At 35.4% G+C, this 21,226-nt stretch overlaps 2 protein-coding genes across 11 annotated transcripts in view; both read right to left on the bottom strand.

Annotated features, from left to right (window-relative positions):
• The window catches only part of LOC140526627 (uncharacterized), a 213,057-nt gene extending 209,143 nt beyond the window's left edge, over window positions 1–3,914 (bottom strand). The window contains exon 1 of the mRNA XM_072642999.1: window positions 2,694–3,914. The gene's annotated coding sequence lies outside the window, so the exon portion shown is untranslated. The remainder of the gene's footprint in view (window positions 1–2,693) is intronic.
• Window positions 3,915–4,015: 101 nt separating this feature from the next.
• Window positions 4,016–21,226, bottom strand: part of CEP57L1 (centrosomal protein 57 like 1) — a 72,708-nt gene continuing 55,497 nt past the window's right edge. For 2 of the 10 annotated variants that reach the window (XM_072643010.1, XM_072643009.1), the window contains exons 5-11: window positions 18,467–18,577; window positions 17,062–17,139; window positions 16,498–16,581; window positions 12,792–12,854; window positions 12,438–12,673; window positions 11,244–11,388; window positions 4,326–4,704 (exon numbers count right to left, since the gene is read on the bottom strand). In XM_072643010.1, the coding sequence (XP_072499111.1) occupies window positions 4,474–4,704; window positions 11,244–11,388; window positions 12,438–12,673; window positions 12,792–12,854; window positions 16,498–16,581; window positions 17,062–17,139; window positions 18,467–18,577 (948 nt within the window). In that variant the 3' untranslated portion in view covers window positions 4,326–4,473. Of the gene's footprint in view, window positions 4,705–6,119; window positions 6,269–11,243; window positions 11,389–12,437; window positions 12,674–12,791; window positions 12,855–14,332; window positions 14,468–16,485; window positions 16,582–17,061; window positions 17,140–18,466; window positions 18,578–21,226 lie in introns of those variants that run through there. The other 8 variants (XM_072643012.1, XM_072643011.1, XM_072643014.1 and 5 more) reach the window with 6 other exon arrangements.

The raw sequence follows: 21,226 nt of genomic DNA, 5'->3' as shown, positions 1-21,226 counted from the left end.
CTCTTTTATGAGAAAATTTGCCCCATTTCATTTCTCCCTTTTTCCTCCCAATGTATTCCTTTCACTCTTTAATTTTATTTTTTTTAGCTACGATCCCTTCCTATTCAACTCACCCTATGCTCTCTGTCTATATATGTATATCTATATATGTATGTGTGTGTGTGTGTGTGTAATCCCACCAACAACTCAGATACTGAGAAAAGTTTCAAGAATTATAAATATTATCTTTCCATGTAGGAATGTAAACAGTTCAACTTTAGTAAGTCCCTTATGATTTCTCTTTCCTGTTTACCTTTCCATACTTCTCTTGATTCTTGTGTTTGAAAGTCAAATTTTCTTTTCAGCTCTGGTCTTTTCATCAAGAATGCTTGAAAGTCCTTTATTTCACTGAATGACCATTTTTTCCCCTGAAGTATTATACTCAGTTTTGCTGGGTAGGTGATTCTTGGTTTTAATCCTAGTTCCTTTGACTTCTAGAATATCATATTCCACACTCTTTGATCCCTTAATATACAAGATGCTAGATCTTGTGTTATCCTGATTGTTTCTTTCTAGCTGCCTGTAATATTTTCTCCTTGACCTGGTAACTCTGGAATTTGGCTACAACGTTCCCAGGAGTTTCCCTTTTTGGATCTCTTTCAGGAGGTGATCTGTGGATTCTTTCAATATTTATTTTGCCCTTTGGTTCTAGAATATTAGGGCAGTTTTCCTTGATAATTTCATGAAAGATGATGTCTAGTCTCTTTTTTTGATCATGGCTTTCAGTTAGTCCCATAATTTTTAAATTGTCTCTCCTGGATCTATTTTCCAGGTCAGTTGTTTTTCCAATGAGATATTTCACATTATCTTCCATTTTTCCATTCTTTTGGTTTTCTTTTATAATTTCTTGGTTTCTCATAAAGACATTAGCTTCCATCTGTTCCATTCTAATTTTTTAAAGTTTTATTTATTTTTAGATTTCAATATTATTTCCACAGAATTTTGAGTTCTAATTTTTCTCCCCATCTTGCCCCTCCCCCCACCCCATAACACCTTGCATTCTGATTACCCCTTCCCTCAATGTGCCCTCCCTCCTATCACACCCCACCCTTCCCTTATCCCCATCTTCTCTCTTTTCTTGTAGGACAAAATAAATTTGTATACCCCATTATCTGTATCTCTTATTTCCAAGTTATATGCAACAACAATTCTCAACATTCATTTCTAATACTTTGAATTCCAACTTCTCTCCCTCCCTCCCTCCCCACCCATCCCCACTGAGAAGGCAAGCAATTCAATACAGGCTATACATGTGTCGTTTTGCAAAAGACTTCCATAATAATCATGTTGTGTCCATCCTACCCTGTGTCCCCTTGTTTTCTAATTCTCTCATTTGACCTTGTCCCTTCCCAAAAATGTTTACTTCTTGTTACTCTCTTCTCCCATCTGCCCTCCCTTCTATCATCCCCCTCACCCTACTTGTCCCCTTCTCCCCTACTTTTCTGTAGTGTAAGCCAGATTTTCATACCAAATTGAGTAAGCATGTTATTCCCTCCTTAAGCCATATGTGAAGAAAGCTTCACTTTTCTCCTCTCACCTCCTCCCTTTTCTCCCCCATTGAAAAAGATTTTTCTTATCTCTTTTATGAGTGATAGTCTGCCCCATTCCACTTCTCCTTTTCTCCTCCCAATATATTCTTTTCACCCCTTAATTTTATTTTTTTTAGATATGATCCCTTCCTATTCAACTCACCCTGTGCTCTGTCTATATGTGTGTGTGAGATATTTCACATTGTCTTCCATTTTTTTCATTCTTTTGATTTGGTTTTGTAATTTCTTGGTTTCTCATAAAAGTCATTAACTTTCACCTACTCCATTCTAATTTTTAAAGGACTATTTTCTTCAGTGAGCTTTTGAACTTCCTTTTCCATTTGGCTAATTCTGCTTTTTAAAGCATTCTTCTCCTCATTGGCTTTTGCCAGTTGAGTTAGCCTATTTTTAAAGGTGTTATTTTCTTTAGCATTTTTTGGGGGGTCTCCTTTAGTAAGCTGTTTACTTGCTTTTCATGTTTTTTGCATCACTCTCATTTTTCTTCCCAATTTTTCCTACACCTCTCTTACTTGATTTTCAAAATCCTTGAGCTCTTCCATGGCTTGAGACCACTGCATATTTATTTTGGAGGTTTTGGTAGCCTTGACTTCCTCTGAAGGTATGCACTGTTCTTCCTCATCTGAAAGGATGGGAAGAAAATACCTGTTCTCCAGGAAAGTAACCTTCTATAATCTTATTTTTTCCCCCCTTTTCTGGGCATTTTCCCAGCCAGTTATTTGACTTTTTAGTCCTTTGTCAAAAGGAGAGTATACTCTGGGGACCTGTAAGTTCTCAGTTCCTCCAAGGTGGCACAATCAAGGGAGAGGAGTTTACTCCTCTCCTGGCCTGTGAACTGGTCTGGAAGTAACCAAAAACTTTTTTGCCCAGAATCTGTGAGTAGTAGAATTCCCTCTCCACAACTGCCTTCAGCTTCACCACTCCAGGGCTCCTCCTCACCCCAGGACTGTGCTCAAGGCTAAGATTTAGATCAGCTGCTCAATTCTCCCAGGGGCTTTAGGCTGAGGGACAAATGGATATTGCTGTTGCCTCCACCACTGCCTGGGGCCAGGGTTAGGGGAAGACCCTGCTCCCTTCTCACCCAGTTGAAAAAGATTTCTCACTGACCTTTGAAGCTGTCTTTGGGGTTTGTGGGTTGAGGGATCTGAGAACCTCCGCTGCTACTGGGGATTCCACCTCCAAGGATTGTTCTGGTCCTGTTCCTCCTGGTGCTGTGCGGCCAAGGCTGGGCTGCGCTCTGCTCTGTGCCCCGTGCGTTAGACCTTTCCTGTCAGCCTCCTAGGCTACCTTGGGCTGGAAACCTCTTTCACTCTGTCATTCTGTGGCTTCTGCTGCTCTAGAATTTGTTGATCATTTCTTACAGGTATTTTATGGGCTGTGGGGGAAGAACAAGAGTATGTGTGTCTTTCTACTCTGCCATCTTGCAAGGATTATTTTCACGAAATAATAGGGATAGGGATTAGATTTATGATTTTATAGGGAACTCTTGGATGAGGAAATCGTGAAGCACCTTTTTTGCAACTTACAGTCTTTGAGGTTTGCCTAGCATACTGGGAGGTTAAGTGATTTATCCAGAATGACATAGTCAGAATATGTCAGAGGTGAGACCTGAATCCAGATCTTTCTGGCTTTCTGTTCACTACACAATGCTGTCTCTGCTTTATGGAATGCAAAACAAAAACAAAAAAATCAGAAGCATAAGAAATGGGTACCAAGTACTCCCATATAGGAGGAAAACTATGAGGGACTAGACAAAAAAAAATCCTGATAAAAACTTAGAGGGAATGATTTAAAAATGGATACTTATTATACTGAAATAAATTACAATCAAGTTCATTTGGTTATATTGATGTTCCATCTCAAGTGTTAAAATAAAATATTAATTTAAAGTAGTAAAAGTTGCAGAGGTGGATTAGAAGAAAGATATTTCTAAAGTAGAAACAGAGGTAGAGAAGGGAAGCTTCTATAGTTGAATCATAATACTGTCTCAAGGCTGGACAATTTGGGTTTAGAAATTGTCAATTATTGAAGACACTGGATAGAGTAAGTAGTTTAAGAAGGTACAGACTACAGATTTGGAGCCAGAAGAAACCTCATGGGTTATTTAGCCTCTAGTTTTAGAGATATGGAAAAAGGCTCAAGGACACTAAGTGATTACCCTAAGGTACCTGGGGCAATGGGAGCCAAAAGTGGCAAAAGTTAGATTCAAAGCTCTGAAATGTCTGGGAAAGATTTAATGGAGGAGATGTGATTTGTGTTGGGCTTTGAAGACTGGCTAGGATTTGGACAGTCAGTCAGAGATGAAAGAGGGGCATTTCAAAATCATGGAATAATATAAGCAAAATTAAGGAGGTAGGATGTTATGAGATGAAGCATGTTATGTTGTGAAAACAGTCAACAGACTTGTCAAATAAAGATGTGATCAGTGGTTACTTTTGGAGATTATTACATTTTAATCTAAAATTTCTTCTACAAAATTGATTAATTCATAGACTTAATATGAAGTTGAGGAGAAGCACCAATTTCATTTCCCTCATGATTAGACATTTTAAAATTCCTTATCTCAAATTTTGTGAAGCCTACTCAAGAATTTTGCCAATATTGTTTCTAAAATTTAGTTCTAGACATGTCCGAAAATAAATAATTCTTCTAAAATGTGAGGAAATCACGTCAGGATATTTCAATGAAGAAGAAAAAGAAATCGTTTAGTCTCAGGAACTCCTAGCAAGTCACTCAGCATTAATTTTTAAAAATACTACAATTTAATATGGGCATGAAACATAATTAGAAAATTCTTAAAAGTTACATTAAATTAAAATCATGTCAGACAATTAAAAATTCCCAATGATCTACAAGTTTCATTCAAGTTGAATTTTACACCATTGCCCTATTGTTCCCACTTGACGTCATCTTTCCTCAGAGTCATTCGAATCTTTTGGAAACACTTTTGTGGCATTTGACAGCTGCAGCTTTTCTGTGGAGGCTTAGCCTTATTTGTGCCCTTTCTGGTAACCACCATGACTGGCACATTCTTTGTTCCTTTATGGTTTTCATCTTTGGGCTCAGTGCTGAATACTTCACTCTTCGAGTTTTGACACTTTTGTTGTAGTTTATTTACCTTGGGAGGAAAAAAAAAACCACAAGTTTTTTCAATATTGTAGTTAACAAGAGAGTGAAAAATCTTAAAATAGTGGGATCAGTCTTTTTCTTGCCAAGTGAATATAAAGAATGCATATTATTAGTTTAGCTGAATTAGATAAGTGCCTATTATATTGGCAGTTATCTAGGTTGCAGTAAGTAAGCAGCACTTACTGGGCTGCTATATTGCCTGGTACTGTAAGCTATTAAAAAAAAGGCTGCTGACAATCTCATTAAGGGAGCTGAGATATATAAACATGAAACAAAAAATGCCACAAAATAATATGCAATTGATTATCAACAAATGGCACTCTCCATAACAATTCTATTTAAACGATCAAATTTAGATGTCAACAACCTAGTACCTATGTGAAGTATCTATCTGAAGAAGGGGTAATGGCTCTCTAGCAAAAAATGCATAGAAGAACTTCTTATTGGAGGTGACATGATATTAAGGGCATTTGGAGATCAATATTCAACATATTTCAGAGAGTAATATTCCAAAAGAATGGAAAATATTGTAAGCAAATGCTTTTACAAAAGGCAACAGGGAAGACACCAGCAGCTATTAGACAGCATGCAAGGTTTTGTCATGTCTAAAGAGTCTTTATGAAAATAGTTTATGTATTTTTAAGGGTACTTTGATGAAAACATAACAAGGAATCAGGCAGACTTTCACAGATGATTTTCTAGAGCAGATTATATATCTATGGTTATACAGCTGGGAGGTGATAAGGATTGAAGCTATGGCTATGCATATCATTTATTGCTTTTTCAAAAGCATTTGACTTGGTACAACAAAACACTGACTTAAAAGGTCTTTTCAAATAAGATGTCTCTCATGCAAATGTTAAAATCATACACTTCTGTGAGAAACTTAACTACAGCGATAACTTTGATCAATAATATCTCAAGTATTGACATCAAGTGGAATATAAAACAGGAAAAACAGATATGCTTATGCAAGGTCATGGCTAATCTCACGGAAGAAGTCTTAAGAAAAGAAAGCTTCTCCACTGACCACAAGGATGCCTGAAATAATATTTGCATTGAATACTAGAATACTACAAATCTTTCCACTCCAAGACATCAATCTAATCATCTAGACTGGAAAAGTTAAAGACATGAAAAATGCATATTATCCAGATTTTGACAGAGCTGATTAGGTAATCTAGTTAGTCCATCAATATATGTGCCTTGCATAGGTACTGTGTAGGAGCTGGCACCAGAATTAAGCAGAGAAAGAAGTTTAGAATGTCAACAAACTCTAATAACCAGGTACCCAAAATGCCTATTTCATTAAGACCAATTTCCTCCTGGCGATCCATCTGGCTATAGAACATGATATAAAAAGAATCAAAATTGAGGGGTGGCAGAGTGAGAGCAAGTACTCACCTAAGCTCTAAGACAAACTCCTTCAGATACCTCTAAAAACAGAATCTGAACAAATTTTAGAGTGGCAGAATACAATAGGAGACAGAGCATGGCAGATTTCCAGCCCAGGACAGCTTGGAAGTTCGATGGGAAGGATCTGTTGTACAGGGCTGGAGGAGCACAAAGCGCACAGGTTATATACACCAGCACAGACCCCACCATAGCAAAGCTGGGCAGGAACTACCTGGCAGTCTGAAGCAGTGCAGATTCTCTACACATCAGCCCAGGATGGGAGTCCAGGGGAACTGAATGAGAGAGAAGTGCAGAACCCCAGGTAACAGTAGCAGATACTCCTGAGACTATCAGCCTGCAGATTAAATGTTTGTAAGTCATCTAGTTGAACTTCTGGGATCAAGATGGCAGAGTGGTCAGTAAATGTTATTCCCCTCCCCTTGTTGACCTTGAAAAACTCAGAGAATATTTTCCCAGGAAAAATCCTAGAATAGTGGGATCAGCCAAAGGGTAAACAGTCTCTTAGTCCATGAGGCTAGGAAATTGCAAAGGGGGGTCCTTCTTGCTGTGGCTGAAGGGGACCAGTGCAGAACTGGAGCTGTCCCAGACAGCCCCACCTCAGTGAACTGGGAGGAGGTCCTGAGTCCCAGTGGGGTGGAGCCTGTAATCACCAACACCAGGACCCCAGGCGTACCTCAGCATAGCCAGGGGAATCGGGAAGACACTATCACAGACAGGGTTCACCAACTGCCTGCCTGTGCTCTAGTTCAGGAGAGGAGACTTTCTGCAGTCAGAACACCCCTCCCCTGACACCTCATGCAGCAAACTCCAGGGTAATGCTGGGGAAACTCAGAAAGACTTCATGTGGCCTCTGCTTTGGCACACCAGCGAGCTCAGCACCAGGTAAGCCTCAGTATCTTAGGTTCTAGCTGAAAGAACCAGAGACCACAATATACAAAGCCTCAAGTTCCAAGCACAAGAACGGTGGGACAGGCCCTCTGTGCCCCAGAAGCAGAGATCCACTTTAAAAGCCAGGAAAAGGGTGACCATCATGGGCAAGAAGCAAACCAGAAAAAGAAAAGACCATACTATGGGAACAAAGGCCAAAACATGAATACTGAAGAGATCAGCATTGAGACTGTACTCCCACCTGAAATTTCAGAGAGAATATGAACTATGTCTCAAGCCCAAAGAGCATTCTTGGAGGAGCTCAAGAAGGATTTTAAAAGTCAAATTAGAGAAGCAGAAGAAAAACTGGCCAATGATTTTAAAAATATGAAAAAAGAGAAGATCTCCTTAAAAAGGAAAATTGGACAAATGGAAAAGGAAGTACAAAACATAACTGGAGAAAAAGAATCAAAATTATAAATACTTGAAAGGGTAATATGAAGACATAGACTATAGCATGTTACTAACAGTGACTTAAATGCATAAGAAGTAATGTAAGAGCTACTACCCAGGACATGTATGATAAGAAAGGGAACAAAGATGATAAAAGTATAGAGATAGAGGAATGAGTTCAAGTACACAGATATTTCTAAAATATGGCAGAAAAAAAAAAGAAAGACCTCCAGCATGTATGGTGGATCTCATTCAGAGAATGAGAGCATGGTTAAGAATTGCCTGATGTAAAAAGGCTGTGATCTATATCAGAAAAGGAAGCATCACACCAAAAAAATTATGACTCTATCAAAATGACTAGGTGGCACTATGTGAAGGAGGTAGTAAGCACTATATGAAGTCAATATAGGACAGATTAACTGAGGAATATTTTGTTGAGGAGTACGGGTTTGTATTTGGATAGGCTAGATAGGATTTGGATAAATGGAGAGAAAAAGATTTAACATTTGGGGAAAAAAATAAGTAAAGGTTCAGAAGTGGAAGTGAGTATGCATGTGTCTGGGAGACATTAAGAATATTGAACCACTTGAGAAATGTGTTCCCTTAGATTGAGTAATACAGTTACTGATGGAATTTATTGTGGTTTTTTTTTTTTTTTTTTGCCTAAAAGATGACGGTATTTCTGAATTCTGGTTTTGATAGTATTGGAAAAAATCAGCTTACTTTAAGGAGTTCTCAATTCCCTTTACTGGTCTATTAGGAAATGATAGATGCCAACCTGAAAAACTCTCTAAGCAACCAATCTTCTTCTTAATGATGCCATCTCAACACATATAAATTACGTCCATTACCGTGTTTGATTTATCTTATGGCAAAGGCATTTGGAAAAGTGTTATAATGCATGGCTAATCTAATAACTGCTGAGCACAGAAAGAACTATTTGCTGTTGATAAAGAATAACTAACAAAAGCACAAGTTATAATTAAAATTATATATAATATATATAATAAAAATTATAATTAAAATGTTTGAGATATCTATATTATTGTAAAAAGTGTAGAATATAAATTACAGGATTGCAGAATATATTATAATTAATCTGTTGAAGAAAACTCCAATTTTTCAAATGTTGCAATTCTTCTAACTTCATCCTTTAAATTTCTCCTATGCACCATTACAGAAAATAATTACATAATATGGCCTTGAAAAGACAGACAGCATCAAAAATTTTATTACTGTTCAAATGTTTTTAATCTCTCTTCCCTCCCTGCTGGAAACACAATGGTAACAAAAACCTATATTATTTACTACTTTCCTGACAAACTCTTACCTTTGATTAGTGGTTATTTGCAAGGCTACCATTAGAAGTGTTAATAAATGTAAGGGTCTGTCTACCCATGTGACATAAGGGCCCTGGGAATGCCCAACTGATTTAAAAGTATCTGCCCCTAAAGTGTCTTATGGTTTCTAAAACTCCACCTGTCTCTATTGGTCATGAGGTCATAAATCATTAGAGACAGAAGGGATCTTTGAGATTTCAGTTCAATTTCCTCTGTTTTACAGATAAGGAAATTGAGGCCCAGCAGGATGAAGTAATATTCTGAAGGGTATAGAATAAGTGAGATACCAAGTTGGGACCAGAAGTCAGGTACTCTAGGATTCCCAGTCTAATGTTATTTTCATTGTGTCACTGGAGTCTGTTATCAAAACCAGAATTCAGAAATACTATCATCCTTTAGGCAAAAACTCATGATAAATTCTATCAACAACTGTCACAGTCACATTAATACTCATTTCCATGTCTAAAACTTTACTCATGTTTTTCCCCAAATGTTAAATGTCCTTCTCCCCATTTATCCAAATCCTAGCTAACCTATCCAAACACAAACCCATACTCTTCGATGGCTTAAGGCACACCAGGTGTTGCAGGTGTTTTCTTAAAATACAAATACACCATGAAGTAAAAATGCACAAAGATTTTATTATTTAAGTCCTTAGCAAATATTTGTTAGATTTTTCTTAGAGAAGGGGACATAACTGGAATTTTTTGGTGGTGTTTGGTTTCTAGAAGCAGTGTACCACCCAGGGAGGTAACGCTTGGGTTTAGCCTTATGGTAAGGGAATATAGGTATACAGAAGTTAGATAAATAGGGAAGCAGTAGTGCTGGAAACTTAGAGAAGCAATGAAGTGTGAGAAGAATCCTAAAAGGGAAAGTAGGATGTCCATGAAAATATATTTTTTTGTATCTTGTTATGTGGACTTTATTTTTTTTCTGGGTAATCATTTTTTTCAAAAAATTATTTATTTATTTTTAGTTTTTAACATTCACTTTCATAAGATTTTGAATTCCAAATTTTCTCCCCCTTTTTCCTTTCTCCCCTCACCAAGACAATGTGCGATCTGATATAGGCTCTACATATACGTTCATATTTAACATATTTTCAATTAGTCATGTTGTAAAGAAAAATTTGAACCAATGGGAGGAATCATGAGAAAGTAGGAACAAAAAAGAGAAAGAGGAAATAGTATGCTTTGATCTGCATTCAGACTCCTTAGCTCTTTTTCTGTATGTGGACGGCATTTTCCATCATGAGTCTTTTGGAGTTGTCTTAGATCTTTGCTAAGAACAGATAAGTCTCTCAAAGTTAGCCATAGCTCAATGCAGTTGTTACTGGCATAATGCAGCTGTTACTGTATACCATGTTCTCCTGGGTCTGCTCACTTCATTCAGCATCAGTTCATATAATTCTTTTCAGGTTTTTCTAAAGTCTGTCATCATTTCTTATGGAACAGTGTTACTCCATTACATTCATATACTACAACCTGTTCAGCCATTCCCCAATTGATGGGCATTACCTCAACCTCCAATTCTTGGCCACCACAAAAAGAGTTGCTATAAATATTTTTGTACATGTGGGTCCTTTTCCCATTTTTATGATCTTTTTGGGATATAGATCTAGCAGTGATATTGCAGGGTTAAAGAATATGCACGCTTTTGTAGCCTTTGGGCATAGCACCAAACTGGTCTCTAGAACGGCTGGATCAGTTTACAACTTCACCAACAATGCATTAGTGTTCCAATTTTCTGACATCTTCTCCAGCATTTCTCATTTTTCTGTTTTGTCATGTTAGCCAATCTGATAGGTGTGATGTGGTACCTCAGAGCTGTTTTGATTTGCATCTCTCTAATCAACAGTGATTTAGAGCATTTTTTCATATGACTATAGATAACTTTAATTTCTTCATCTGAAAACTTCCTGTTCATATCTTTTGACCATTTATCAATTGGGGAATGACTTGTGTTCTTATAAATTTGACTCAGTTCTCTATATATTTTAGAAATGAGGCCAAGTATCAGAGACATTAGTTATAAAAATTGTTTCCCAGTTTTCTGTTCATGAAAATAAATTTTATCGTAATATTGCTTCAGTAAAATTGAATACATAATTAAACCTTTCTTGAAAAAAGTTTTAAGTATAATATGAAGAAAGTATAAGTTTTATTTATATCATAAATTTTTATATACAGGGCAAGTATTAAATTCTCATGAAATAAAAAGATGAAGAAAAAGTTGTTTACTTTTCCACTTTCACTACTTGTTGCCACTAAATATTGCAATTAATAAATTCTTATCTAGTAGTCATAATAGCAAATGTCTCCTTTTGCTCGTTTTCTTTAAAGAGTATTATTTGACATTTCCCTTTGATACAGCACTTTAATAGCTAGCACCAGAAATAATACTGAATCTACTAACATAGACTTTTAACTAAAACCATTGAAGGAAAACTTACATGGTCTTGATATTTCTTGAGTTTGAATATTTGCTCCCCTTTCATTTCCATTTTTCTAGCTAAACATTCCAGTTCATATTCTATTTCTTCATTGACTAAAAGCGTTGGACTTTCTTGTACTTGTTTCAAAAGTTCTTGGTGTTCACTAGGAGAGAAAAGTAATTATTAAAAATGTCTATACTCAAGATATATGCTTTTGGTATATTTCTCAAAACATTTTCACAAAAGTTATGTAACTCCAAAAAGTTACATACCGATACTTTAAAAAGTGAAGACTTTCTCTTTAGCAGTGTTGTTTAACACTAATGTACAAAGCTTGGCTTTTGAGGTTTCTGAATTCTACTTCCTTATCAATCTCTGCTCTGCCTTTAAAAAATCCTTTACATTTAAATGTTTCACAAAAAACCTTAGATTAGGAATTCCTGATACAGTGACCATGAAGCTCAACTCTATAACTGTCTGTCTAGGAAAATTCCAGAACACTTTTAACATGTGATCTAAAACGATGACAAAGGGACTAGTTGCAGTTTCTATTTTAAGCTTAAGTGCAGAAGTAAGCTTATGGCTTGTTAGCTCTCAAAAAGCTGTGGGTAGACCAGTTCTGGTAGGATGTCAGTTCTGGACCATTATACAAATTTGTCAGTTATAGCATCTTACATACTCTGGATACTTCTAAGTCTTAAACTCTGATAACAGATGAACCATGGGCTACAACAAGCATGTGCATTTTTGAGTGCCTAATGAAATCACAATTCCAAAAAGGGAAGTTTTCCTTGTAGTGTCTTTTGTGGGATAAGACAAAATATTATAAAGTACCAAAACCTGATGTTTACAAAGAAAATTTTAGTTACTAGTCCAAAAAAAGGGGAAACATGTTAGACTAGCTATGGATATTAATTTAAGAAAAAACAAAATAAATGTTTAGTCATATTCAATATTCAAGTCATATTCAAGTCATAGTCAGCAATATTCAAAGCTACTATAAGTCTAATAAAACATTATTAGATTTTGCGATATAACACCTTTGAAATAACTCTCCAAAATAAGTAATTCTTTAAAGCCAAATAAATTAAGGCCATTAAAGGCAAAGAATGAACAAGAAATCTATAAAGAACTTCATCTCCAAGGAAGCAAAATTATTGAAATATTTTGGCACCTCTCTTTCAGAAAATAAACACCCTAGAAAATACTTACACACTCATTTCGTCCAGTTCATCTTGCATAGCCATCACTAGGTCAGTCAAACTATCACCAATTGAAGAGGATTTACTAGAGTAAGAGGATGTGGATCTGCATCGGACAGTTCTTTTACTGATAGCCCTTCGTTCAGATGCTTCAGGGCATGCCTGAAGGGAAGGTGAGCTGCCATGTTTCATCATGTTCAGGATGGTTTGCACGCTTGCATTCACAAAATGACTCTCGTTGGCAGACTTAAAAGGGAAAACAAAGCTAAAGCCAATTGCAAATAACTGATACTTTAAATAGTATTTATCTGGTTAAATTAGGACAGTCTTCAAAAAAAAAATAGTATCTTCATTTTTTTCTTACCTTTTCAATGGCACCAAACTTTGAATGAGTCTGCTGAAATCCTCTCTTCGAACTTTTTTTTCCCTGAAGAATAACAGTAAAGTATAAATAGGAATTCTTTATTAAAAATACTGCTTATGTATATTGCACTGACCGAACACTGGAACACTGCAAAAGACCATCTCACAAATACCTGTTCCATAATGGAAAGAGAGCAAAGTATGTTCTGATCTTATTTTGTAGCCTTTTAAAGGTTCAAGAACCTCCACAAAATTTCTACTGTGGCGCTTCACTGTGGCATGGTCACCAGTCCATAGGTTCTCCAAAGCCATGTTAGTGGAATGTAAGTTCTGAGAGATTCTTTAATCCTGGAAATACTTCAAGTGTAGTCTCAATGACAAAATGGTATCTGCCCCATGAAGGAAGGTTGAGTAAGATGGATAGGCTCACAAACAGAAATACATATAGTGTAGAGTGCATAGAATTTGGAATCACGAGGATGGGAGTGCAAATGTCATCTCAGATATTTACTAGCAGTGTGACCATGTGAGTTACTTAACTTGTTAGCCTCAATTTACTCATCTGTATTATGGGGATAATAATAGCAACCACTCCACAGTGTTATTGTGAGAAACAAATACGAATATATATAAAACACTCTGCAAAACTTAAAGCACTATATAAATGCCAGTTAGCACTACATAAATGCTAGCTATCAATGACTAATTCTTTGGCCATGATAACCAAGAAAGAAAAAAAAAATGGTCTTCACTCCTGCAAGGTCCTCTCTCTTCAGCAGTAGAAGTGAAGTGGAAAGAACAAAGGATAAGACTCAAAAGAATTTTTAGATGTCTGCAAACATAATTAAATGTGAGATTTTTGACAACAACCAGGGAAACGAACTTGATACTAAAAGAACTGAATTCTATTAATACTGACATTCTTGGGATAAATGAAACCAAGAGAAAAAAGCAGCTGCAGTCAAATGAAATGGTAGCTCACAAATTTTCCTTGGAGAAGAAAATAAAGGAATTGGTGGAGTTGACTTCACTGTATATCCAAAGGCAGTGGGATATCATTTCATGGGTCTGTTGTTAATGATATCTTGCAGGACTCACAAAAGAGCCTAAGCAAAAAGAATACCATAAAGATGATTTCAAGCTTCTGTACCAATATCAGGTGCAGAGGAAGATGAGATAGAGAAATTTTCAAAAGTAGACACAGGAAGGGGAGTAGAAACAATTAGATTTGGTTAAGCATCAAAAAGCAAAGGAGATCAAAAGCTCATAGACTCCTCATTAGCCTCATGCTTATAAATCATAAATAATGTTTTCAAGAACAGAGTCAGAAGATGCTAGATATAACAAGCCCTAAAAAGCATTTTAAAAAGAAAGTGAATGAACTTTAGCATTGGAAAGAACCAGTTACCAATGTGGGAATCATTTCTGAATCATCTAAAATGACTACTGACTTGTTAAGGTAAAGATACAAAACAGGAAACAAAAACTAAAAACCAAACAGCACAAATAATAAAGATGGTGTGAAACTAATGGAACTGGTACCTGATATATTTAAATGAGCTGTTGATGCAAAAAAAAAATGAGTCTAGACTTGCAAGTTAGGAAGACCTGAGTTTGAATCCAATCTAATTTGACTATGAACAAGTCACTTGATTCCTCTTCAGCCAGTGTCCTCATCTAGAAAAGTAGGAATAATAATAACACAGATAATACATATAAAACACTTGTAAATTTTAAGGTGTTACATAAATGCTAGCTATTATCATCAGTATGGACTGTCATAATTTCTTATGGAAGTTTAGCCAATATAAAGTAACTGTAATAACAAGTCAAAAAGCACTGCAGCCAGCAAACATTTAACCTTTTGCCAAGCAGAGACAAAGACAAGGGGAATTCTTATTCAAAAGAGAACTCAGTTTTAAAGACTTATCGAAGAAGATAGAAGCTAATGAACAGTGCTACCTTATAAAAACATGGCCAAATGGGAGGAAGAAAAAGGAATCAGCAGAAAGCTTGGTTCAACGCCCAATTAGGCTAGATTTTTTCAACAGCATTTAAGGATGAAACTGGAAGGACATCAAACAAATTATAAAAGGAGATTTTTACATTATTTCTGAAATGAACTTCTCTACCTGATGACAATGAAACTACATCAGAAATCTAATATATGAAAAATTAGGAACAAGAAATGGCACTAAGGAAAACTTAAGACAAGAAGATCAGCTGCACCAGACAAAGTATGCAAGAAATTCATGCTAGAGGCAACACTATTTGAAGAGGGCAAGGAATCAGTTTTTAATCTGAAAGAGAAATTATTAAACAATTCAAAAAAAGGATGTTATTACAACTATAAAAAGGTGATGAAGAAGGCATGAACCATTATGGGCTTATAAACTGACCTTGTCATTTCTATAAAATCTTACACCACAATCTCTGAGAGGTCCAAAGTATGAATGAAAATATAAAATATAAAAAAAAATAAAAAAATAAAAATAAATATGAACTCTTTCTAGGTTTTAAAGCTCTTTATAATCTATCATCAAACCTATCTTTCCAGGCTCAATGTGTATTATTTCCTCTCCTCCATGCTGATAACCTGCCAAAATGGCCCTTTTGGTGTTCCTTACATCTGACAATCCATCTGCCTCGGGGCCTTTGTGGTGGCTGACCCTCAAGTCTGGAATAAGCTTTCTTTTCACCTTCACTTCATACGATCCTTTTCTTTCTCACATACACATCACAAGTCTCATTTTCTACATGAAGCTTTTCCTTATCTTCTCACCAATCTCTCAAATACCTTGCAGTCCTTTTACACTTATTCTTTATATACATACATATGTACTTACTGTTTCCCCAGTTAGAATGGAAACTCATAGTGGGTTCAGATCACTTCAATTCAGGGTATTTGTATCTTTAGCAACTAGTACATCCAGAACACCCAGAGCAGAGTTTGTGTTTAATCAATATTTGTTGCCTGACTGATGACTCCAAGACTGGTTTTCTAACTACTTTATCATGGTGTTTTTTGCTTTGATCATAGTAGACATATAAAATCCACTGAATGGAAAGAATGCTAAAAGGCAATAAACCTTGGGATGAATAGATAATGTTGACAGCAAATTATTAAAGATAAAGTATATATCCTTACTGTTTAAGTAGTAAACTATAAAAATGGGAAGTAGCATGTATCGTGAATAACATTCACTCTATAGGGTCATTTTGCTTAAGAGTCCTTTGTGAATGTACTTTCAGGAGTTTGAATGTTTGTTGGACTCTATGTCAGAAAAAAAAAATTATCCTAAAATAAGATCAAAAAAGGGAAGAAAATCCAAAAAGGTACTGAACTGTAATTATTTGGGAAAAAAAGTTTCATAATAAGAAAGAAGTCAAGTAAAGAATAAGCAATTATTAATTCACACCAGAGTTGTATACACATCAGACCAAACGAAACTTGTAGAGAGAATACTAATAGAAAAGTAAAATGCCACTGCAAATTCAAATGATAAAAGGAAATTGTACTTTTTCTCTTAACTTCTATTAAGCAGTCAAAAATGACAATTCCATATCAAGTATTCCTTAATTAAACAAAATACGCCATGACTTGAGAACTATAAAGCTATAAGCATAGAAACAACAGAATATTATCAAATACTAGCATGTGGCCAATTACACACCTACATTTTTTAGGTAAATGTTTATACTGTTACCTTTGCAGATTTCTTTTTCTTGGTTTGTTGTGAAGGTAGAACTGAAGACATTAAAATTCTATTGATCTCAAGTCCAGTTTGAAGCTGCATCAATAATCATAATAATGATTTGCTACAAGTTTCTTTAAAAATATTATGAGATCAGATCCTCAATTATATTTATAAAAATGGTTATCATTAAATTGTTTTATCACAGCTTAAGATGATTAAATTGCTTTTAGAAATAGGAATGAAAAGTATGTAAGATACTCTTCATTACTTTAAAAAAGACATTGCATCTCACTAGTTTCTAACATTCTGAGCTTATAAGACAAAACACTATTATTAACATTTATTTGTCGAATAAAATGTAAATTATCTACTGTAAGAGCTGTTCTGGGTAATGTCTTCAATAAAGAATCTGTATTACAATATTCATTCTTTGTTGATTATTTTGTTGTTACACAAACTTATTTTTTAAAGATGAGGAAGAAACAAATATTCTTATTATCTTAAAAATGAAACAGAAAGTATATAATCAAACATATATGTTTGAGGGTCAGAACGTGTAGTTGTTTATTTCACCTGAACAGCGCTATCTTGAATTAGCTTACGTTGATGTTCTTCCTCAATAAGTTTTTGCTCTAAATGTTTAATTTTTTCCTGTAAAAGAAATTGATTGAGTTACACACAAGAATCACATTTTTTTGTTCTTTATTCAAATTAAACTAAATCAATTTCAAGGACATGGGGTCTTTATAATTATAAGTTAAAGCAAATAGTAAGAAAAAGGAATGAAGAGTTGGCAAGATTATTTTTGCTGACTTTCTTCCTGTTGTTCTTGTGCTTCCTTTACCTGTTATTACAAATGATAACAAAGGGCTGAGAGAGACAGACACACTAAAAGACTTGTTTTAACTTACTAATTTCCAGCTACCAACTATAACGCTGAATATATTGGGAGTATTTAAATTATGAATGATTTATCAAGTCTAACTGTCCTACGACCTCACAATTTCAGTCAGGGCTCCAACAAATTGTTATAGTCAACTTATCAGTGTCTGGTATTATGTCAGGCACAGTGGGGGCACAGAAGTATAACATAGAGTCCTTTCCTTTTACTTTGGGAGACAAGATTAAAATACCTGAAAGAGTTCAAGAGCAATGAATAATTAAAATATTAAAAACCAACCACTTGTTAAACTCTTATATTAAAATATGAAGGTACGTATTTGAAGAGATAAAAACCTTAAGACAAAACACGGCCTTTTCCCTTACAGAGCTTATAGTCTAGCAAAGTGGATATGAAACATGTACAAATTACATACAAACTAAATAACACAGCATAAAAATAACAAGTGAGGGACTTCGGAAAGTCTGAGAAGGAGGGAAAGAAAGCTTGGGACAAAGATTTATAAATGAGGTAGTATTTGAGTTGAACTTAAAAGGTAAGTTAAAACTTTTGACTGATGGAGAAGACATACTAATACTGGGAAAAGTAGTGGCAAAGGGAGTTAAATTCAAGATGTAGATAGGGAAAACAGTATATAATGATGAACTATGATACAAATTAAGTATAATAAACATTTTAAAAAGGAAGGAATCACTGAGGGTTAGAGAAGGTCTTCACAGAGGAAAAGTAGGGCCTGACAGTATTCTGAAGGATGGGTAGGATTTGGATAGACGGGGAGAACTGAGTATTATGTTGACAGGTCTGACTTTTCTTCCAGTCAAAAAGAGATAATAAACACTCTTCAGAATTCTTCAATCACATTAGCTATCAAATGGAAACAGATGCCAAAATTAAAATTCCACACTCATGCAATCACAGAGCACAGTGCAGACAGAATTTATGTGCAGATCACCAAGTTTAAAAGGCATTTGATACATTTAATATAATCCTCCCTGCATTTATTTTCAATATCAAACATGCTAAACACCAAGATTTACTCTTCACATTGGCACTTCAAAGAAACAAGCAGAAGCTGACCTCAGCTGTCTTCTGAGTAGTTGTTAGCCTGACACATTCTTTTTCTAAGACTTCGAGTTTTTCAAGTTTTGCATTCAGCTTCATCTGATCCTGACTCTTTTCCCACTGATGCTGAAAAAATAAAAACAAAAACTGAAATTTGCAACTGAAGATCATGGTTCAGGAATTACAATTTTGGGGCAGCCAGAGCACATCAACTGGGGAATGGCTAAATAAACTGTTACATGAACGTAAGAGAATATTCACTACATTGTAAGAAATGATGAATGTGATGAATACAGAGAAGCATAGAAAGAGTTACATGAACTAATCCAGAATGATACAGAACCAAGAAAACAAAGTATATGATGACTATGTAATAGATGTAAATGTAAAGAGATGTAACAATGCAAATAATGTAAATAGAACAATGTAAATAGAAAGAACCACACACACACAAATAAAAAGTGAATGTGGCAAAATTATAAAGATCACATACGACTGAGAAGAGATATGAGAGGAGAACTCCAAACCACCCATTTGTGGAGGTAGAAGGCATATATTCCAATTCCCTATTCTTCACCTCACAGCAAATCAGTTTTCTCTCAGGTCTCATTTTTTCCACTGTGTGATGATTTTGTATTCAGCCCCTATTATCCCTAGTTCAGAGTCTGGCAAATAATGGCCCATGGCCAAACTGCCTGCTTGTTAGCTCAAACTGCCATTGAGCTAAGAATGTGCTTAAAAAAAATTTTTTTTTTTAAACAAAAACAGGTTACTGGCAATATTTGGCCTACATTCATCCACTCATACTAACACCACCCACAAACAATACTTAGAAAATAAGTCAGATCAATTTTTGGAGGGAGGACACTAGTAGCTCGGAGGGTACGTGGGTGATGGTGGTCGGGAAAGTCTTCATGTTCAAGGTGTGGCACAAGCAGAATTTTAAAGGAAACAATGTATTTTAAGAAGGAGTGTGGTGGGAATGTATACCATGCATGGAAGGAAGCCAGTACAATGACACAGAGAGGGAAGACAGTACAAAGTAGTAATCATTAAAATGATTTAGTACTGGTTAAAAAATAGAAAAATTGATTTATGAACAATTTGGAAGCAACTGAACAGCACAGCATTAAAGTTCAAAATACCCAAATATGCCACTTTTATAAAACCTTCTAAGAAGACTGAAAAGCAGTCTGACAGAAATTAGGTTTGGATCAATATCTCATACTCTATACCAAAATAAGCTCCAAATGGATACTTGATATAAAAAATCGTATCATAAACTGAAAGAACAAGGAAGGAAAAATTTTCACAATTATGGGTGAGAGAAGAGTTCACAATCAAGCAAGGGATACAGAGGATTACAGAAGGCAAAATGGACAACCTTAATTACATAAAATCAAAAAGTTATTACACAAAACCAAACACAGTTCAAATTAGGTGGACTCCCAAATATTTCATATATTTTCTAGTTATTTTGAATGGAATTTCTCATTCTACATTTTGCTACTGCGTTTTATTGGTCATACAAAGAAAAGCTGATTACTTATGTGAGTGTATTTTCTGTCCTACTTCTTTGCTGTCTCAAGAAGGGATCTGAGGGAAGAAAATGACTAAGTTCCTTATCTCCTACAAAAAGTGATCATTTTGTTTCAGCTTTGTCTGTTTGCTTCCTCAATTTCTTTTTTCTTGTCTTATTGCTATGAATAGCATTTCTAGCACTGTACCAAATCATACTAGTAATGACAGACATCTTAGCTTTGCCCTTGCTCTGACTGGAAAGGTCTCTACTGTTTTTCCATAACATAAAATGTTGACTTTTGTCTTTTTGATCAATGCAGTTTATCATAATAAGGAAATTTCTTTTTATCCTTATGAATTTTTTTTAGAATTTTTAACCAAAATGGATGCTACATTTGGTCAAAAACTTTTTATGCATATATTGATATAACCATTTGACTTTTGTTTTGTTACTTATTTGGCCTAATATTACCTTTATGGCTTTTCTAATATTGAACCATCTTTGCATTTCTGTTATAAACAAAACTTGATAATAGTACATAATCCTTAATATTTTACTGCAGTCTTTTATAACCTAGCTCCCTCCGCCCCACCTTTCCAGTCTTCTTATGCCCTACTCTCCCCACCATATATTCTTTAATCCGCTGACACTGGCCTCCCGGCTGTTCCATGAACAAGACATTCCATCTCTTGGCTCCGGCCATTTTCTCTGGCTGTTCCCCATACCTGGAATACTCTCCCTCCTCTGCTCTAACTACTGACTTCTCTGGCTATTTTTATTTTTTTAATTTATTTATTTAAGTTTCCAACATTCATTTCCACAGTTTTGAGTTCCAAATTTTCTCCCCATCTTTTTCCCTCCCCCACCCCAAAACGTTGAGCATTCTGATTACCCCTTCCACCAATCTGCCTTCCCTTCTAACATCCCCCCCCCTTCCCTGATCCTCATCTTCTCTCTTGTCTTGTAGGGTAAGATAAACTTCTATACCCCATTACCTGCATTTCTTATTTCCCAGTTGTATGAAAAAATAATTCTCAACATTCATTCTTTAAACTTTGAGTTCCAACTTCTCCTTCTTCCTCCCTCCCCACTCATCCCCATTGGGAAGCCAAGCAATTCAATATAGGCTATATATGTGTAGTTTTGCAAATGACTTCCATGATAGTCATGTTGTGTAAGACTAATTATATTTCCCTCCATCCTATCCTGCCCCTCATTTCTTCTATTCTCTTTTCTGACCTTGTACCTCCCCA

The sequence above is a fragment of the Notamacropus eugenii genome, chromosome 2 (assembly GCF_028372415.1).
Source record: "Notamacropus eugenii isolate mMacEug1 chromosome 2, mMacEug1.pri_v2, whole genome shotgun sequence".
Lineage (NCBI taxonomy): Eukaryota > Metazoa > Chordata > Mammalia > Diprotodontia > Macropodidae > Notamacropus > Notamacropus eugenii.
Note: the sequence above shows the minus strand (reverse complement) of the source record. Positions and strands in the feature narration are given on the sequence as shown.